The 18,414-nt window shown below is 36.3% G+C and overlaps 1 protein-coding gene across 1 annotated transcript in view; it reads left to right on the top strand.

Annotated features, from left to right (window-relative positions):
• Positions 1 to 18,414, top strand: part of brinp1 (bone morphogenetic protein/retinoic acid inducible neural-specific 1) — a 232,577-nt gene that overhangs the window by 132,268 nt on the left and 81,895 nt on the right. The window contains exon 4 of the mRNA XM_056256742.1: positions 2,604 to 2,773. Within this exon, the coding sequence (XP_056112717.1) occupies positions 2,604 to 2,773 (170 nt within the window). The remainder of the gene's footprint in view (positions 1 to 2,603; positions 2,774 to 18,414) is intronic.

Raw genomic sequence — 18,414 nt, 5'->3', positions numbered from 1 at the left:
GCTATACTGCGCGTGACCAGATGTTTAGGCTTTTCTCGCAGCACTTTACATAATTACACTTATGGCATCCAGAAAGATCCAAACAACAATCATCAGTGTCAACTGGAGATTCAGCAGTTATAAAACCCAAAAGACTTCGTACTTCGGATTAAAGGTGGCTAGAGAAAGAGAAAGAAACCGTCTCATGCGAACACAAGGATTTAAACATCGGCGGGGCTTTTGAAAAGTGCGTGAACTCCGTGTTTTGAAGGGGTTCGAAACGGAAGAAGAGACGGCTTTTTTCTGCTGAACAAGTAAGACATTTCAATAGTTCAATCGTGTAACAGTACGTTTTCTTAATTCACACAGTTATGGAGTTTCCTTTGTTGTGCCTTTATCGTTTTGCTATTATGGAGAATATGAATTCTGAACTACGCTGCTAACCATAAAACACATTCAATTTAACATTAGTCACGCAATGCTGATGTGATGTTGTTAACATGAACAATTTGAGAACAAAGTAGGCTATAATTTGCACGGTTGCTGTAAATCGCGTTGATTAAATCTAACGAAGCTTATCATGTCGAATGCTTTTTCCCCCTTAGTTGGTCAGAACAAAAATGGATGTTACTTACTTGTTCAGAAGACATTTTCTTATGAAAATTCTTATGTTGGTCAAACTTTCAAAAAGTGAATCTGTGATTCTGTATGCCAGTCTCCACACAGCGCGGTGACTGACAGCAGCACTCGCCTCAAAGCACTGTGTTCATCCGCGCTGTTTCATGCCGATTTACAACCCACGTAAAGATGATAATTCCGCCAATCACTGCAGTTACAGATTTCGAACAGGGAGATGGCGACAAAGAGGAAAAGCTACGGACTGCAGCTTTAATATAATTTAAACGGATGACTTATAAAAATAATACACCCCCTCACAGTCATCATGAAGGGCAACATTAGCGATATAGACCAAAACCACTTTTTAGACCAGACTGTAAACATGTTTATTTCTGCTGTAAAGTTGGGCATTTTAACATGCGGGTCTATGGGACTGAGTCTCTTCTGCAGCCGGCCTCTAGTGGCCAGTGGAGGAACTGCAGGTTAACTCTCTTCAGTGTTGGTTATAGAGAGAGACCGGACATTTTACTGTTTTTCGAATACTTTGTATTTGGACATATTACTCTTCTGAAATACCGTTTTTCGCAGACTATAATAGTAGGGAAGTATTCAATACCGGAGGCAGCATTGGTTTACGCAGATGATCTTCTCCGCTGGTTTTTGGATCCGCAGATGCTGTACTATTTCAGAAGATGCGTAACAGCGCCACCTACCGTATAGCCATGAAAACATCTCAGGGATTCATATGTGACCCGAACTAGACGCTGTGTCATTGCGTTGATGCTATGGGAACGTCTTCAGCATCAACACAATGACGCAGTTCCCTCAAAAAGGAACGTGGATTGCCGGAAAACCTCATAAATGGTGGGGAAGCGTTGTCATAAATGACAGAAAATCATGCTAATGGAGCGGAAAGAGTGCTGTAATACAAGTTTTTTTGAAATGTCATGGTTAAATGTGGAAATGAGACATTATATAATTAAAAATCCCTTAATTTGCATAACAGAAATCTGAACATTGGATAAAGCCAGTTGTTTGATTTTGTTGACATATTAAAGGTTTTAACAGAGGGGATTTTGGTATTCTCCTTAAATCGGAACATACTCTCATCAGACAGACACAAATACATTCTCAGCTTGTTTTTGGTGAATTATATACAGACAAACTCTGTAAAAACCCTTAAGAATATAGATTTTGGTGTATGTAAAGCTGCTAAAGTGCAGATTTCAGACTCAAACGCACTGCCTTTAAAGATATGGATTGTAATTGAAATCTACAGTGTCAAAGTGCAATAAAATAAAGAGTTACATGTGTATTTTGGATGTCTTCTTTCCAGTGGCCTGAAAACAAATCTCAAAATTGGCCATTGCATGAACAAACAATGGTTTTGCATGTTATATCTCACAATTCTGACTTTATAACGCGACTATATCACACAATTCTGACGTAATATCTCCCAATTGTGTGTTATAAAGTCCGAATTGCGAGATATAAACATGCAATTCTGAGATAAAAAGCCGCAATTATCTTTTAAAATGTTTTATTCTGTGGCGGAAAACAAGCTTCCATAGAAAGAAGACATGTAATGGAAGCAGAATTGGCCATTGCATGAACAACCAATGGTTTTGCATGTTATATCTCACAATTCTGACTGTATAACACGCAATTGCGACTTTATATCACACAAATCTGACTTTACATCTCCCAATTGTGCGTTATAAAGTCAGAATTGCGAGATATAAACATGCAATTCTGAGATAAAAAGCCACACTTATCGTTTTAAATGGTTTTGCATGTCAGCCATTATTTGCGGAGCAGGTTTGCTATTGCATTGATGCCACCAATGAGTGTCTTGATGTCAAATTTGAATTGAATGAGAAGAAAGTTACACAGTCAGGGAATTCGAGCAAGTCGTTCTTCTGTGAATGTGATATTTAAACTCCTGGCATCTGAATGAGGGGAAGTGAAGTCTTGCGTTAACTGACCATATTGCTCTGTGCCATTAGGTGAGGAAGCTCTCACCATGTACATGGCCAAGAACAAGCTGGACCGGAAGATGGTCAACGCCACCCAAGGAGTCGAGGCACTTCACCAGCTCGCCTCCTCGTACTTCATCGACCGCGACGGCACCATGCGCAAACTCCACGAGATCCAGATCTCCAGCAACTCCATCAAGGTGAGAAAGAGCAAGCCTGTTGCTTTTCTTACTCAGTGTTTTTGTCTTGTTTCCAGTCCAAATATCTAAAAAAATCTTCAATCAAGATGCATTAACTAGATGAGTAGAAGGTATTATGTCTTGTTTTCTGGGGGAGAAAATAAAAATGCAGTGAGTTTTTGCTTAAAACAAGAAAAATGATCTGCCAATGGGGTGAGAAAAATAATGTTGTTTCCGTTTGAATCAAGTTTTTTTTTTTCTTATTGCATTGACAGATCAATTTTCAGATCACAGAACTTCATTTAGATTTGTCCCCCATAAAACAAGACATAATATCTTATAGCATTTTACTCATCTAGAAAATGCATCTTGATTTAAGAATTTTTAGATATTTGGACTGGAAACAACAAATACTGAGTAAGAAAAGCGGTGTATAAAGCACATTTCATACACTATGGCAATTCAAAGTGCTTTACACCGAAAGGAGTTAAAATAATCACAAAATAAAAGCAAGAACAAATTTAAAGAGTCATAAAAGGAATTAAAAGAGATGTATGATACAGTTATACAATGATGATACATAGATAAACTTCTCATCTGGCTAAACACCGGTGTGTCATATTTTTCACAACTCCCAGTTTTTTATATTATATAGACTCATTACATGCAAAGTGAGATATTTCAAGCCTTTGTTTGTTATAATTTTGATGATTATGGCTTACAGCTTATGAAAACCCCAAATTCAAAATTAGAATATTGTGAAAAGGTTTTCATAATGCCTGGCTCACACTACAGGAGTTTTAAAATCCTAACCGATTGTGAAATCTGGTTGCAGCTCACACTTAAGGAGAATCTTTGCAGATTTTCTTTCCTCAAATCTTAAACATGCTCACACTACAAGATTTGAAAATCGCGGCGCATCACACACTACACAATGTTATTAAGATTATCGTGCCAGAGGACGCGCTCACGTGATCTCACGCAGCAGATCGGAAGCAGAAAAGTGGATGTAAACAAAATATCTGTCCTTCATATCAAGTCATATTCGTGAAAAGGTTGCCGTGACCAAGGAAAGAGAATTAAAAAAATAATAAAAAATTATCCTTTTTCTAGGCTATTTCTAATGAATGGCGTCAGCTCTGGTCAATACAATGAATCAATGCCATTAATCTCTATGAAGTGAAGCATCAGCTTCGCGTTGCCCATGCGCCGCATTGCTGCTCAGCTGAGCCTTGTAAAGTGGAGCTCAAAGTTAAAATTAAATATTAAAATAATTAACAGCTTGTTTCATTACATCTATATTTGAATGAATCCGCATTTTTTTACATTTCCGTTGAATGAACAGTTTAATGACTCACTCAAAGACAGTCCCTTGTCTTCACCTAGTGGCGTAACAATGTAACTGGACTGAGCGAGTGCCGAGTAAATGGTAAAATATAAGCAGAAAGCCTTTAGTAAAGAGAGATTCGAGGATCGAAACTAACTGTTATATAACAATGGCCTAAAAAGCTTATTGTCAGGTTTATGTTCTGTTATTAGATTATGTGGGACCTTATTTGACATTATCTTCGGTTTACTATACTTCGTTTCAATGGGCTTTTTAATTTCGGTTTCATTACTGAACATGTACTCGTCTTCGTGCCTGCTGACCACAGCGTAACACTTATTTATTTAGCAATAAATAAATAAATAAATGAAGATAATTCCGCATATCGCGCTGTTGAGTCACTCGAAATTACAACAATGGAAATTCCTTCACCACGACAGCCCTACTTGTTTCTTATTGGCTAGACAGTGACGTACCGGTAATCACAATCTTGCTCATCCCGATAAATATCAAACATGTTTGATATGATCGGGGCGAGCCCGATTTGTGTGAGAGCAGATCGGGAGGTGCAAGATTCGATCTGTGAACGCTTCACATTACCAGATAATCTGTGCCGAACATCGGAACCGATCGAGGTCCTCGACAAAATTTTTTCTCCGATTCTCGGGAGGGGTAAATCGGGCATAAATCGGCCTAAAACTCCTGTAGTGTGAGCGAGGCTTAAGCCATAATCATCAACATTATAACAAATTAAGGCTGGAAATATCTCACTTTGCATGTAATGAGTCTATATAATATATATTAGTTTCACCTTTTAAGTTGAATTACTGAAATAAATGAACTTTTGCACGATATTCTAATTTTTCGAGTTTCACCTGTATACCACACATTTAATTTCTCATGCCATTTATACGGCAAAAAGGTTTTCTGTATGCTACGCACTGTAGGGGTGTGGAGTGTATTACACGCCATAAACTGCGTATCATATGCACGCAAAAACTATTTTTGCCGTTTTAATGGCACGAGAAATAAAATTTGTGTCCGGATCGGGCCGGACTCACGGGGTGACCTCGGGTTCACCAACCCATCAGTCCAAACCCCAAAGATTAGTTCAGAAGCTCTCGCAATGCACAGAGACATCCTCGCCCTCCTCCATTATCCATCTGTCCGCTGAGCTTTTTCTCGCTGGAGTTGACAGGCGTCTGAAGAGCTTCTGGCACACAGGGCTTCAGGAAGCAAGAAGTCAAGCATGACAAAATTAAACAGAATTGACAATAGCTGCTGAGTCAGGACGGCAGAAAGAAGCAGCAAACGCAGCACTTGCGCTTCTCTTAGACCTCAGAACGACTGACCTGACAAACTACAGCTCATCTACATGTGCTGCGGCTCACTCCTGCTCCTCAGCGCGCTTCAGTGCGTCCGGGGTCTGTATTCAACCCGTCGTGGAGAACAAGTGGCTTAATTGTATTTAATGTGCATTTAAAGTGTACTTCAGGCTAGTTTAAAAACAAATTGCACTTGCAGATAATGTAATATATTAATGGAATTAAAGAGTGCACTTAAAGAGAGTACACTTCTGTCTCAAGTACACTTTTATATATTTTAAGTGAACTAAATTGCAACTTCATCACTGCGACATTTTTAAATACATGATGAAGTATGTTTAACCATATTTCAAAGACAATAGAATTATTTATAAAATTACATGTTCTTAAATCCTACTTAAGTGGGTCGAAAACTATGGAAGCTTGTTTCCGCCACAGAATAAAAAAATTAAAAAAGGTAATTATGACTTTTAGACTTTTATTTCTCACAATTGTGAGTTTACATTTCACAATTCTGACTTTTTATCTCAGAATTGCGTGATATAAAACCGCAATTGTGAGTTATAAAGTCAGAATTGTGAGATGTAAACTCATAAAGAGATAAAAAGTTGCAATTATCTTTTAAAAAGGTTTTTTTTTTTTTTTTTTTTGGCGGAAACAAGCTTCCATAAAACACGCTAAAGATCAACTAATTGCATTTAATATAAATTTAAACTATAATACATTTTTATTTAATTGCAATTAACATACAGTTAAGTGTCCAAAAACATTATACTCAGTTTGCACAATTAAAAAAAAAAAAGTAGTATGCACTCTTTTTTAAAAGTATGCCAAAGCGCTGTGGCCTCATCTTTCTCCACAAGGGATGTTACAGTGAAATTATGCATAGTTTGAAATAGAATGTGCATAGAGAGGATTCAGACACAACACAAAGAAGAATGCACACACACACACACACACACACACAAACACACACACCTGCACTAACAATATGGATTGGTTTGGAAGGCAGTGCAGCTCTGCAAGCTCTCACACACACCCACACACACCCACACACACACACACACACACACACACACACACACACACACACACACACACACAGACAGAATGAGAGTGTTGATATGACGGCACGTCTTCCCTGTAAGTCCTGCAGATTGAGGCCTAGTGTGTTACTCTGAATGTGGAACTGAGTGTCTACAGAAACACTGCATGCTTATCAACGCATGCAACAAACACACACTGACTAAATATTAAGTTATTATCAAATCAGATTTCTATGGAAGCTTAGGGTTAGGTTAAAAGGTAATTATGACTCACAATTCAGACGTTTTTTTCTAGAAGTAGCACGTTTGCATCTCACAATTCTGAGAAAAAAAAGCATAATTGTGAGTTATAAACTCTGAATTTCAAGTCAAAATTGCAAGATATACATTATAATTGTTTTAATCCGTGGCGGAAACATGCTTTCATATATTTCACTCTAAAACGGTACATTATATTTACAGAACATTTTTATAATATTTACTTAAAGGGGTCATATAATGGTGCATGCACTTTTACAAGTTGATTGTACTGAAATGTGTGTTGGCAGTGCCTGTACACAACCATCATATAATGATAAAAATCCATCCAGTGTTTTTGTTTTAATCTCCTTATATGTTTTCCCCTGCCTCAAATCGAGCCGTTCGACCGTGTGACGTCACACGCTCGGAAGCCCCTCCCACGATTGTTGAATGACAGCCGCGTTTCAACACAGACCCGCCCTCGCTCGTGAGAGCTGTCAATCATAGTCTGCGCGGACCGGCGCGGTCATTGTTGAAATGCTGGAGCACTGTCTATGAGCAGAATGGCGTCTAAGCGATTGTGGTGTTCTGTTCTTGGGTGTAATAACGAACACAGTCATTTTAATGTTCCTGAATCCGAACCGCTGAAGACGCAGTGGCTGAGTTTGTTTTCGAAGGGAATATTCCCCACGAGCAACGTCAATGCTCTCATGTTTGCGCGAATCATTTCACACACCAGACTGCTTTATAAACGAGGGTCAGTATAAAGCTGGATTTGCTAAGAAGCTGCTCGAATAAAGGAAGAAGCTGCCATGAATAAAGGATCGGGACCAGATATTCGTGTTCCTGCTGAATCTCCAGAAGAACGGAAGTGAGTGTAACGTTTTATTAAACTTTATATTAATATACTAATCTTTGCAAATCGCTAGCTGCACACTTCACAATGACTGCGTCTAAGGTTTACACTCAGGGTACAGTACGGCATGTTTTCTATGTATGACGTTCTCAATATAATTCATAATCCCACGTTTATACTGAACAACGCGTTATGGTTATTGTGTTACAAACGGTGTGCACAGAACAGAGAGGCGGAGTCAGCAAAGCTCATTATCATTTAAAGTCATATGCACTGAAATGGCGTACTGAAAACAGAGCTGTTTTTGACCAGGTAAAATAAGTGTTTTCTTACAATACTAATGAGAATTTTTAATTAAAGTATATTACAAACTTTTAATTTAGACCCTAAAGAATCATATTAGCTTGTACAAAAATGGCATTATATGACCCCTTTAAAATAACACAATATATTGCATAACGAATATTAAGCCTGTTGTAGGCCTTTTTTTAAAGGAGCATATATATATATATATATATATATATTTTTTTTTTTTGTTTTTTTTTTTTTACATATATTTAAAAAAAAAATAGTTGCAATATATCAATCACTATATTTTGACATTACAGTAATGAAAATGCATGGTTGGTGTTTTTTTTAAACATTATGATAATGATAAGAATACTTAAGCAGAATAAAAATAATATATATATATATATATATACACATGATTCACTTTAGGAAGTATTTGTGAGCTATATATGGCGTCAAAATGGTAAGATATAAACTGTCAATTCTGAGAACAACAGACTGAATTGTGAGATAAAAAAAAATAATAATAATAATACTCCATGCTGGAAACCAGCTTAGATATATTTCACTATTATATTTTTAGAAGTCAATAATATACTAAAGATAATTCGTACGATTTTCCATGAAAGAAACTTAAGCTTCTTGAGCTGAAATGTATAAAAATATATTTTAGATAAATATATCAGTCGGTAAATTTTCACATATTATTAATACGAATTTTTTATTTTCTTGCATTTGACAATTAGCTAAGAAGACTTAAGCAGAATAAAAACTCTAAAAACATGATTTACTTTAGGAACTATTTTAATGTTTGAAGAGATCCCCAAAGGGAGGGTTTGCTCACTTCTAAGGACACTCAAAAACACAGCTAAATAAACTCACACTCTCTCTGGCTTTTCGAACACACACACATGATGACAGCGTGGCGTCAGGCTTCAGTCTCTGGAGGCCTGAATGCGTGACGTGTGTCAGCTAGCCTCTCTCTTCCCCCGGCCCACGTGCCCTACACACTTCAGTGTGTGTTTGGGGGTTTGCAGCAGACAAGTGAACAGTGAGAGGAGTGAACAGCCTCCCAGCCTCTCTGCTATATCCATCAGTGTCTCCTGCAGTCTGAGCAATGCTGAAGATCTACTGCACTTAAACACTGACGCTCATGAGCCCTGGTGTTTTAACTCTCTCTGCGGAGTCAAGTCACCGCAGTTCATCCGTCGTCTGTGAAGGGGACATTTGAAAGGAATAGTTCATGCAACAATGAAAGTCATGTCATTTACTTGCCTTACAATTCTGGTTAGAGCGCTGTAATTCAATTCGTACTATAACAATTCTGATAATGATAGCTCTGCTATTCAATTCGTACTATTAACAATACAATTAGAGAGCTGTAATTAAATTCGTACTAGTAACAATTCAGATCAGAGAGGTCTGAAATTCAATTATTTCTATTAACAATTCAATTAGAGAGCTGCAATTCAATTATTAGTAACAATTCAATAGAGAGCTATAATTCTGTTCTTACTATAACAATTCTGATCATGAGAGCTCTGCTATTCAATTCGTACTAACAATACAATTAGAGAGCTGCAATTCAAGTCTTACTAGTTACAATTCTGTTCAGAAAGGTCTGAAATTCAATTATTTCTATTAACAATTCAATCAGAGAGCTGCAATTCAATTTTTACCACTAACAATTCAGATCAGAAGCGTCTGAAATTCAATTATTTCTAGTAACAATTAAATTAGGGAGCTGAAATTCAATTATTAGTAACAATTCAATAGAGAACTATAATTCTGTTCTTACTATAACAATTCTGATTATGAGAGCTCTGCTATAGAATTCGTACTAACAATACAATTAGAGAGCTGCAATTCAAGTCTTACTAGTTACAATTCTGTTCAGAAAGGTCTGAAATTCAATTATTTCTATTAAAAATTCAATTAGAGAGCTGCAATTCAATTCTTACCACTAACAATTCAGATCAGAAGCGTCTGAAATTCAATTATTTCTAGTCACAATTAAATTAGGGAGCTGAATTATTAGTAACAATTCAATAGAGAGCTATAATTCTGTTCTTACTATAACAATTCTGATTATGAGAGCTCTGCTATTCAATTCGTACTAACAATACAATTAGAGAGCTGTAATTAAATTCGTACTAGTAACAATTCTGATGAAAAAGCTCTGAAATTCAATTATTTCTATTAAAAATTCAATTAGAGAGCTGCAATTCGATTCTTACTATAACAATTCAGACCAGAAACGTCTGAAATTCAATTATTTCTAGTAACAATTACATTTGGGAGCTGAAATTCAATTATTAGTAACAATTCAATAGAGAGCTATAATTCAAGTCTTACTATTAACAATTCAATAGAGAGCTATAATTCTGTTCTTACTATAACAATTCTGATCATGAGAGCTCTGCTATTCAATTCGTACTATTAACAATACAATTAGAGAGCTGTAATTAAATTCGTACTAGTAACAATTCAGATCAGAGAGGTCTGAAATTCAATAATTTCTATTAACAATTCAATTAGAGAGCTGCAATTCAAGTCTTACTAGTTACAATTCAGATCAGAAAGGTCTGAAATTCTATTATTTCTAGTAACAATTAAATTAGGGAGCTGAAATTCAATTATTAGTAACAATTCAATAGAGAGCTATAATTCAAGTCTTACTAGTAACAATTCAATAGAGAGCTATAATTCAATTATTAGTAACAGTTCAATAGAGAGCTATAATTCTGTTCTTACTATAAAAATTCTGATTATGAGAGCTCTGCTATTCAATTCGTACTAACAATACAATTAGAGAGCTGAAATTAAATTCGTACTAGTAACAATTCTGATCAAAAAGCTCTGAAATTCAATTATTTGTATTAAAAATTCAATTAGAGAACTGCAATTCAATTCTTACCACTAACAATTCAGATCAGAAAGGTCTGAAATTAAATTATTTCTAGTAACAATTAAATTAGGGAGCTGAAATTCAATTATTAGTAACAATTCAATAGCTGTAATTCAAGTCTTACTATAACAATTCTGATTATGAGAGCTCTGCTATTCAATTCATACTATTAACAATACAATTAGAGAGCTGTAATTCAAGTCTTACTAGTTACAATTCTGATCAGAAAGGTCTGAACTTCATTTATTTCTATTAACAATTAAATTAGAGAACTGCAATTCAATTCTTACCACTAACAATTCAGATCAGAAAGGTCTGAAATTAAATTATTTCCAGAAACAATTTAATTTAATTGGGGAGCTGAATCATTAGTAACAATTCAATAGAGAGCTGTAATTCAAGTCTTACTAGTAACAATTCAATAGAGAGCTATAATTCTGTTCTTACTATAACAATTCTGATAATGATAGCTCTGAAATTCAATTCGTACTATTAACAATACAATTAGAGAGCTGTAATTAAATTCTTACTAGTAACAATTCAGATCAGAAAGGTCTGAAATTCAATTATTTCTAGTAATAATTCAATTAGAGAGCTGTAATTCAATTTCATAGTAACAATTCATATTCGAGAACTCCTTAATTCAATTCTTACTAGTAATAATACAATTAGCTGTAATTGAAATCTTAATAACAATTCTGATTAGAGGGTTCTGTAATCCAATTCTTACTAGTAACAATTCAATTAGAGAGCTGTGATTTAAATATTTCTATTAAAAATTTAATTAGAGAGCTGAAATTCAGATCTTACTAGTAACAATTCAGATCAGAAATCTCTGAAATTCAATTATTTCTATTAGCAATTCAATTAGGGAGCTGTTATTGAATTCTCATTAAAAAAATTATTAGAGAGCTCTGTAATTCAATTCTTACTAGTAACAATTCAGATTTCCACGCTGTAATTCAATTCTTACAAACAATTCTAATTAGAGAACTCTCTAGTTCAGATTTGACTAGTGCCAAATCAGATTAGTGAGCTGTAATTCAATTCTTAAGGGCCTTTCACGCCGAGCACGATTAAGCGACGCGAATGTACAACGCGTTTATATAGATTTATCAATTCTATTTATTTTACACTGAATTATGCGATCTGAAGAGCTTGGAAGAGCATACAGAGTGACGTTTTCTTCCAAGCGTGTCTGTTATGAGTAAGAGATTCACTCTAGAGCTGTCAATCATATTATTTGATCATAATTCCTGCCCTTCTGAATGAAGACGACAATTCAGATCAGAGAACTCTAATTTATTTCATACTAGTAACAATTCTAATTAAAGAGCTATCTAATTCAGCTCTTATATAGTAACTATTGAATTAGGCAGCTCTAAATATAATTGTAACTAGTTAGAATGGAATTAGAGAGCTCTATAATTAAATTCTCACTAGTAAAATGCAATTACGACAACTAAAGCTTTTTGTAGCCGTTTATGAAGAACATTTCCCTAAACATCGGCTTCTGAGCTGCACAAAAAAAAAAAAAAAAAAATCGTGTGTGTTTGAAATGACGGGTAAATAAAGGATGACGAGTGTTTGGGTGAACTATTGCTTTAGGCTCCAGTCTCCACATGCCATCCTTGATGTTTGGAGAATGTTTTGTTTGTAAAATGAAAACAATTCTAGACAAAACCAATCACGAAATGCCTAGTGAACCTTAAAGCTGATAGTCTAGTTTTCCTTTTATATATTTATTATATATTGCATACGAGTGCTAGAAAGCAGCACTGCCTGAGTTTAGCTTTGTTAGATGTGTTGCCTTGATCTGGAGGGTTCGCTGATAGAGGCTGAACTCATTAAAGAAACAATGAAACGCAGCAAACACAAAGAAATCATACAGAGCTCATTAGATGCACTGACCCGCAGAGATCAGGCAGAATTATCTTTACAGGGCAAATCTCAGACTAGTGTTGTATTTGCAGATTTTGTGCATTTTTTGCATGTTTTATGTGTTTATATTGTAATGTCAGTGATACTGGTACAATAGCCATTTTCATATACATATATAAAAAACAATAAAAGTTGCATATTTTTGCAATCCGCTTCATATCCAGACGAGAAGCAAATTCATCCTTAGATTTTTTCCACCTGTTTAGAATCATTTGAGAATGAAATTAAGATCTTGCCTGAGAGCTTTATTAAAAGATGCACTTTTTATGATTGGATGTTTTGGATTGACAAAGCCCAGATTGATACTAGAGAGAGGAGTGTGTGTGTGTGTGTGTGTGTGTGTGTGAAAGGGCCCCTCAAGGTCAGTCTTCCTCTCTGGGATGCTTTCAGCTGATTTAGTCTTAAATTCCATATGCAAATTTATGATGATGCGGCGAGCATTTCAGAGGACATCTATTTAAAAATCTATTGGTTGGCCAGGATCCAATTTTAGTCACTATCCAGCGGCGCATTCCCAGAACAGGTGCCATTAAAATGGACATATTTTTACCTGCACGAAGAGCATCGACTGTGTGATTATGCAGAAGAGATGTGTGACATCACTCGCTCTGACACTGGGTAAACAATGCACAAAAATCTTATTATTTATTTTGTTGGTATTATACTGAAATTATATATATCAATAGTATTAACTATGAAACATCATTGCATTGCACCACGTGTTTTACAGCCATCCATCATTACTGGGTTTAGAGGCCAATTTTAAAGTTTTATTATTTTGTATTTTCCCCCCTAATGTCACTATTGTGTCGTATATCTGAGTGAAACACTTTCAGAACAAGAACAAATGTGGGCGGGGCTTGATTTTGTCTGTGGGGAATTGATTGGATGGTTGTGGTTTGCTATTGGCTGATCTCATGTGATTGACAGGTTGTAGCCCCGCCCTCGTCATTAGAAAAGAGAAGTCGCTGCAAGAGAGGGGAAGTTGTTCAGAATCATTATAGTGCTAACCATTCAAATCTAATGGTTATGAACAAAAGATGATAATATCTTCAGATATTAAAATAAAATTGTATTTCAAAAATAAACACATAGGAATGTATCGAATAATAGGAGTTAAAATAAAGTATCAGCATGGGAAGTCTGTGCTGTTTTTCTGTTCCTCGTCAGATTGTATGAAACGACAGCAGTGAGATCTCGTGTAAAGCAAAGACACACTGTGAGAAATCAACTTTCTTTTATGTCAGACACCATATGCATCTTTGGATTTTATTCACAATTTACATTGATAACAACATCAGTCTTGTCACATCTGGACGTTGCACTGATGTGAAAAGATGATGAGAATCAGTCGACAAACAATATTTTTGGACTAAAATCACACCGTGCAGCGAACTATATATATATCTCGTTTGCTCAAACATACGATGAAGACGTCATCGGCTCTTGGGGAGCTGAAGTTCACGTCCCTCAAAAGCTCAAAATAGAGCTTCATTATGAGGCTGATGACAGGTGACAGACGTAATAAGGCACCGTTTCCGTCCCATGATGCCCTGCTTCATCACAGATTTCTCCAGATACAGTTTGTTCTTTAATGCTACATGAGCTTCTAATGATCCCGTAACACTAAACATCCTCGGCTCTGATGGGAGACTGGAGCTGTCGGCCCGTTCCTGCCGTGCGTCTTCAAATGAATACATGATGAAAGCAGAAACTACACAAACACAAACACACGCGGACAGACGGCGAACATGTGCGGCAGGAGGAATCAAAGCTGCAGATTTACAGTCTTTTAAGTCAAATGTTTACATGCGTGTTTTTGTGTTTGTCTGCGTGAGCTTGAATGAGCATCAAGGCGTGCGGCTTTTCAGCGTTTGTGCGTAATCCCACAAATCTCCATCTTCATTAGACGCGAGGCCTTTGATTTCCGTTTTATACTCTGGCAATCTATTTCTTAATCCGCTGATTGTTTGTGTGTGTGTGTGTGTGTGTGTGTGTGAGTCCTCAAGCTTTTAGACTTCAGAGATTATTCCCTTTTCATGCCAAGTGACGTGTGTTACAGAGCTTCACGCTGAGGTATTAAAGGAATAGTTTGATAAGACATGAAATTCAGTCATTAATTCACAGTTATTAGATATTAATCTGAATTTTCACGCTGTTCTGTTACATACAGTACGTACGGATGAAGTCATGTAATAACTTGTGAGGAACAGACCTCAAATTTAATTTTTACTTGCTGATTATCTTTAACGCAGCTCGCAGACCTTGTGAAAAAGAAGGTTAAATTTTAAAGAATATACTTAAGTGCGAATTTAGTTTAATGTTTGCAGGGACATAACTGCATATAATTGCAATTATTTTAAAATGTAGCCGTTTGCATTCATACAAAATGCAATTATCGAAATTGTAAAGTGCTTTTTGACCCACAGTTGTACATCTTTAGTAATTTCGTAAACACTTCTATCTTTGACATTTGATTAAAGTGTACTAACAAGCATTTATGGTAAACTGAAATATACTTTAATGTAATTTCGATTGAAACTTTTATGTCATGTATTTAAATATATATTTTAATTACACATTTGTAATGATAAAGTAGCAGTTTTTGTACATTTTAAATGTAAAAGTGAATAACACACTACAGTTAAAATTATACTCAAGTACTTTACATGTGCATTAGTGTGTTAGTCAACACATCAAAACAAGTGCACTTCATCAAAACATGACATAAAATGTGCTTTTAAGTAAAACTTTTAACATTGTTACAAAGTGTATTTAAAACATGTTCTTAAGTGTGTTTAGAAACATTGTACACTAAAAAATGCTGGGTTGTTTTAACCGAAGTTTGGGTCAAATATGGACAAACCCAGCTGTTGGGTTACATTTTTACATTACATTTTTAACCCAACATTTGGGTATGTCCGTTAAAACAACCCAGCATTTTTTTAGAGAAAGTAGATCTTTTATTTTATAAATATTAGTAATATTACATTATCGGCAAACACAGTTATGTTATAAACTTTGAAGTACACTACAAGTGCTTAAAAGTGCACAAAATAAACAGTGTTTTCTATTGCGGCTCCGCATATTCATATCTGTTCAAGAAGCTCGTTTAAATATGTGCAAATTTCAGAACTAGTCTTTGGTGTTCATGTGGCACTGGGTTGACATGAGGATAATTAAATGACATGTTTTCTTTTTTTAGTTCCGCTATTATAAAAAGAGAGTGATTTCTCCTTGTCGATTCTCCGGTGTTTTCCTAACGGGGACAGACGCAGGGCTCGGTGTGTGCAGGTGTGTGTGATGTGCTGTGACGTGTTGCTTGTGTTCTCCTGCCCACAGACACTAAAGCTCAGTTTTACTGCCGTGTCATTGCAATTAAAGTGACCCTAGAGCACGCAGATATATCTGCACAACAAAACACTTCATTCAGGTCGAAGAACTACTGTAAATCAGACTCTGGAGGCTGCAGTACGGTGGAGAAAGGAAAGAGAGAAAACATCAAAACAACAAGATCCGAGTGCATATTTCGGTTACATTAGAATCCAGAAACAAAAAGAATTCATCAACTAATACCTTGTAAAACTTTAAAAGATATATAACAAGACAAGAAGAACACAAGGGCTATAAATACACAGGCGAACAAATGAACAAACTACAAAACCCCTGGAAATAATTCTGCCTTTACATGCGACTGCGAAGCTCATACATCTCTGAGTCAAGCAAAAACAACACGGAAGTAGTCTATAAATGTGCACGCAAATAACCACATCTAAAATCTAAATTATTATTTTCTTTGAGCAGTTAGGCATGAGAGCTCTCCCTACTAGCTCTTTAAAGCCCCCATGAAATTAGTTACGCTAGTCTTTTCTCCTCTATTGTGTTGTATATCGAGTGAAACGCTTCTGGAACAAGAACAAATGTGGGCGGGGCTTGATTTTGTCTGTGGGGAATTGATTGGATGGTTGTGGTTTGCTATTGGCTGATCTCATGTGAGTGACAGGTTATAGCCCCGCCCTCGTCATCAGAGAAGAGATGCTGCAAGAGGAAGTTATTCTGATTCAAGATTACCAGGAACAGGAATTGAACATAATACAGATCAAATCATTTATAATAGGTTAGAATCATCTTTGAATGCTTTGTTATAGTGTTTGTCAAGTGACTTGTACCATTGCTTATACTTCAAAAAGTCAAAACTTTATCACACACTGTAAATCGTCCCAGGTTGTGTGTGTTACAGACGAGAACGACTCCTCAAACATGGAGCTTATCGGGAGGTGTGCTATTACTTTTCTAAGCAATAGGTCTTATGATTTTCGCCCAGGGCCATAGCAGGAACATATCGATTTAGTTTTCCGGGAGGCGAGGTGGGGCGCACACTTTATGATCTGACACATCAGGGCTGGCAACCATGTACAAGCAATAACCACACCAACATATGTTTTTCTAAATTATACAGAAAAAAAAAGTATAGAGGTGAGATGTAAAGCTTTGACTTCTTATTGCAGATTTCCAGACCCTTTCTTTGCCATTTCATTACTGTTTTTCTAAGTCAAGAACACTATGAAGTTAAACAATTGGCAGTTTATGCCAATTATGAAGATCAAAACATGCAACACAAATGAAAACTCTTATATTTCAGCTTCTTGTTTACTTTGGAAATTCAACTACCAATTTTCAAATCATACATCTATGCTGCATTGTTGCTCTTCTAACTCAAAAATACTCAAACACACACACACACATGCATACATGCACACATACACGTGCACACATACATACATACACAAAGACATGCATACACACACACGCACACATGCATACATGCATACATACACAAACACACACACACGGGCACACACACACACGCGCACACACACACACGCGCACACACACACACACACACACACACACGCATACATGCATACACAAATACATGCATACACAAATACATGCATACACAAATACATGCATACACACACAAGCACACATGCATACATGCATACACGCATACACACACACACACATGCATACATGCACACATACACGTGCACACATACATACATACACAAAGACATGCATACACACACACGCACACATGCATACATGCATACATACACAAACACACACACACGGGCACACACACACACGCGCACACACACACACGCGCACACACACACACGCGCACACACACACACACACACACACACACACACACACACACACGCATACATGCATACACAAATACATGCATACACAAATACATGCATACACACACAAGCACACCTGCATACATGCATACACGCATACACACACACACACATGCATACATGCATATATGCATACACGCATACACACACACACGCACACACGCACAAACGCACAAACGCACACACGCACACACACACACACATGCATAGGCTACATACAAACAAACATACATACATTCATTCATACATAAAATCATGAGAAGCATTAGTGTGTCCATACTTTCGACCAGTAGAGTACATTCCATGTAAAAATGACTTCATATCAGATTGTGTATTGATATGTTTTGAAGCGGGCACATATGCATAGTTTCGCCATCATACTGTGGTCAGCGTCATAACTGACCAACACAAGCTGTAACGTATGGTCAGATCTGATGGATATCGAGTGCCTTGTACGAGACTGGTAAATAAAGTACAAATCCCCTAAAATGTTTCTTAGAGACGGAGTGTGTTCTCAT

The sequence above is a fragment of the Rhinichthys klamathensis genome, unplaced genomic scaffold, assembly GCF_029890125.1.
Source record: "Rhinichthys klamathensis goyatoka isolate OS25496 unplaced genomic scaffold, OSU_Roscu_1.1 h1tg000132l_1, whole genome shotgun sequence".
Lineage (NCBI taxonomy): Eukaryota > Metazoa > Chordata > Actinopteri > Cypriniformes > Leuciscidae > Rhinichthys > Rhinichthys klamathensis.
Note: the sequence above shows the minus strand (reverse complement) of the source record. Positions and strands in the feature narration are given on the sequence as shown.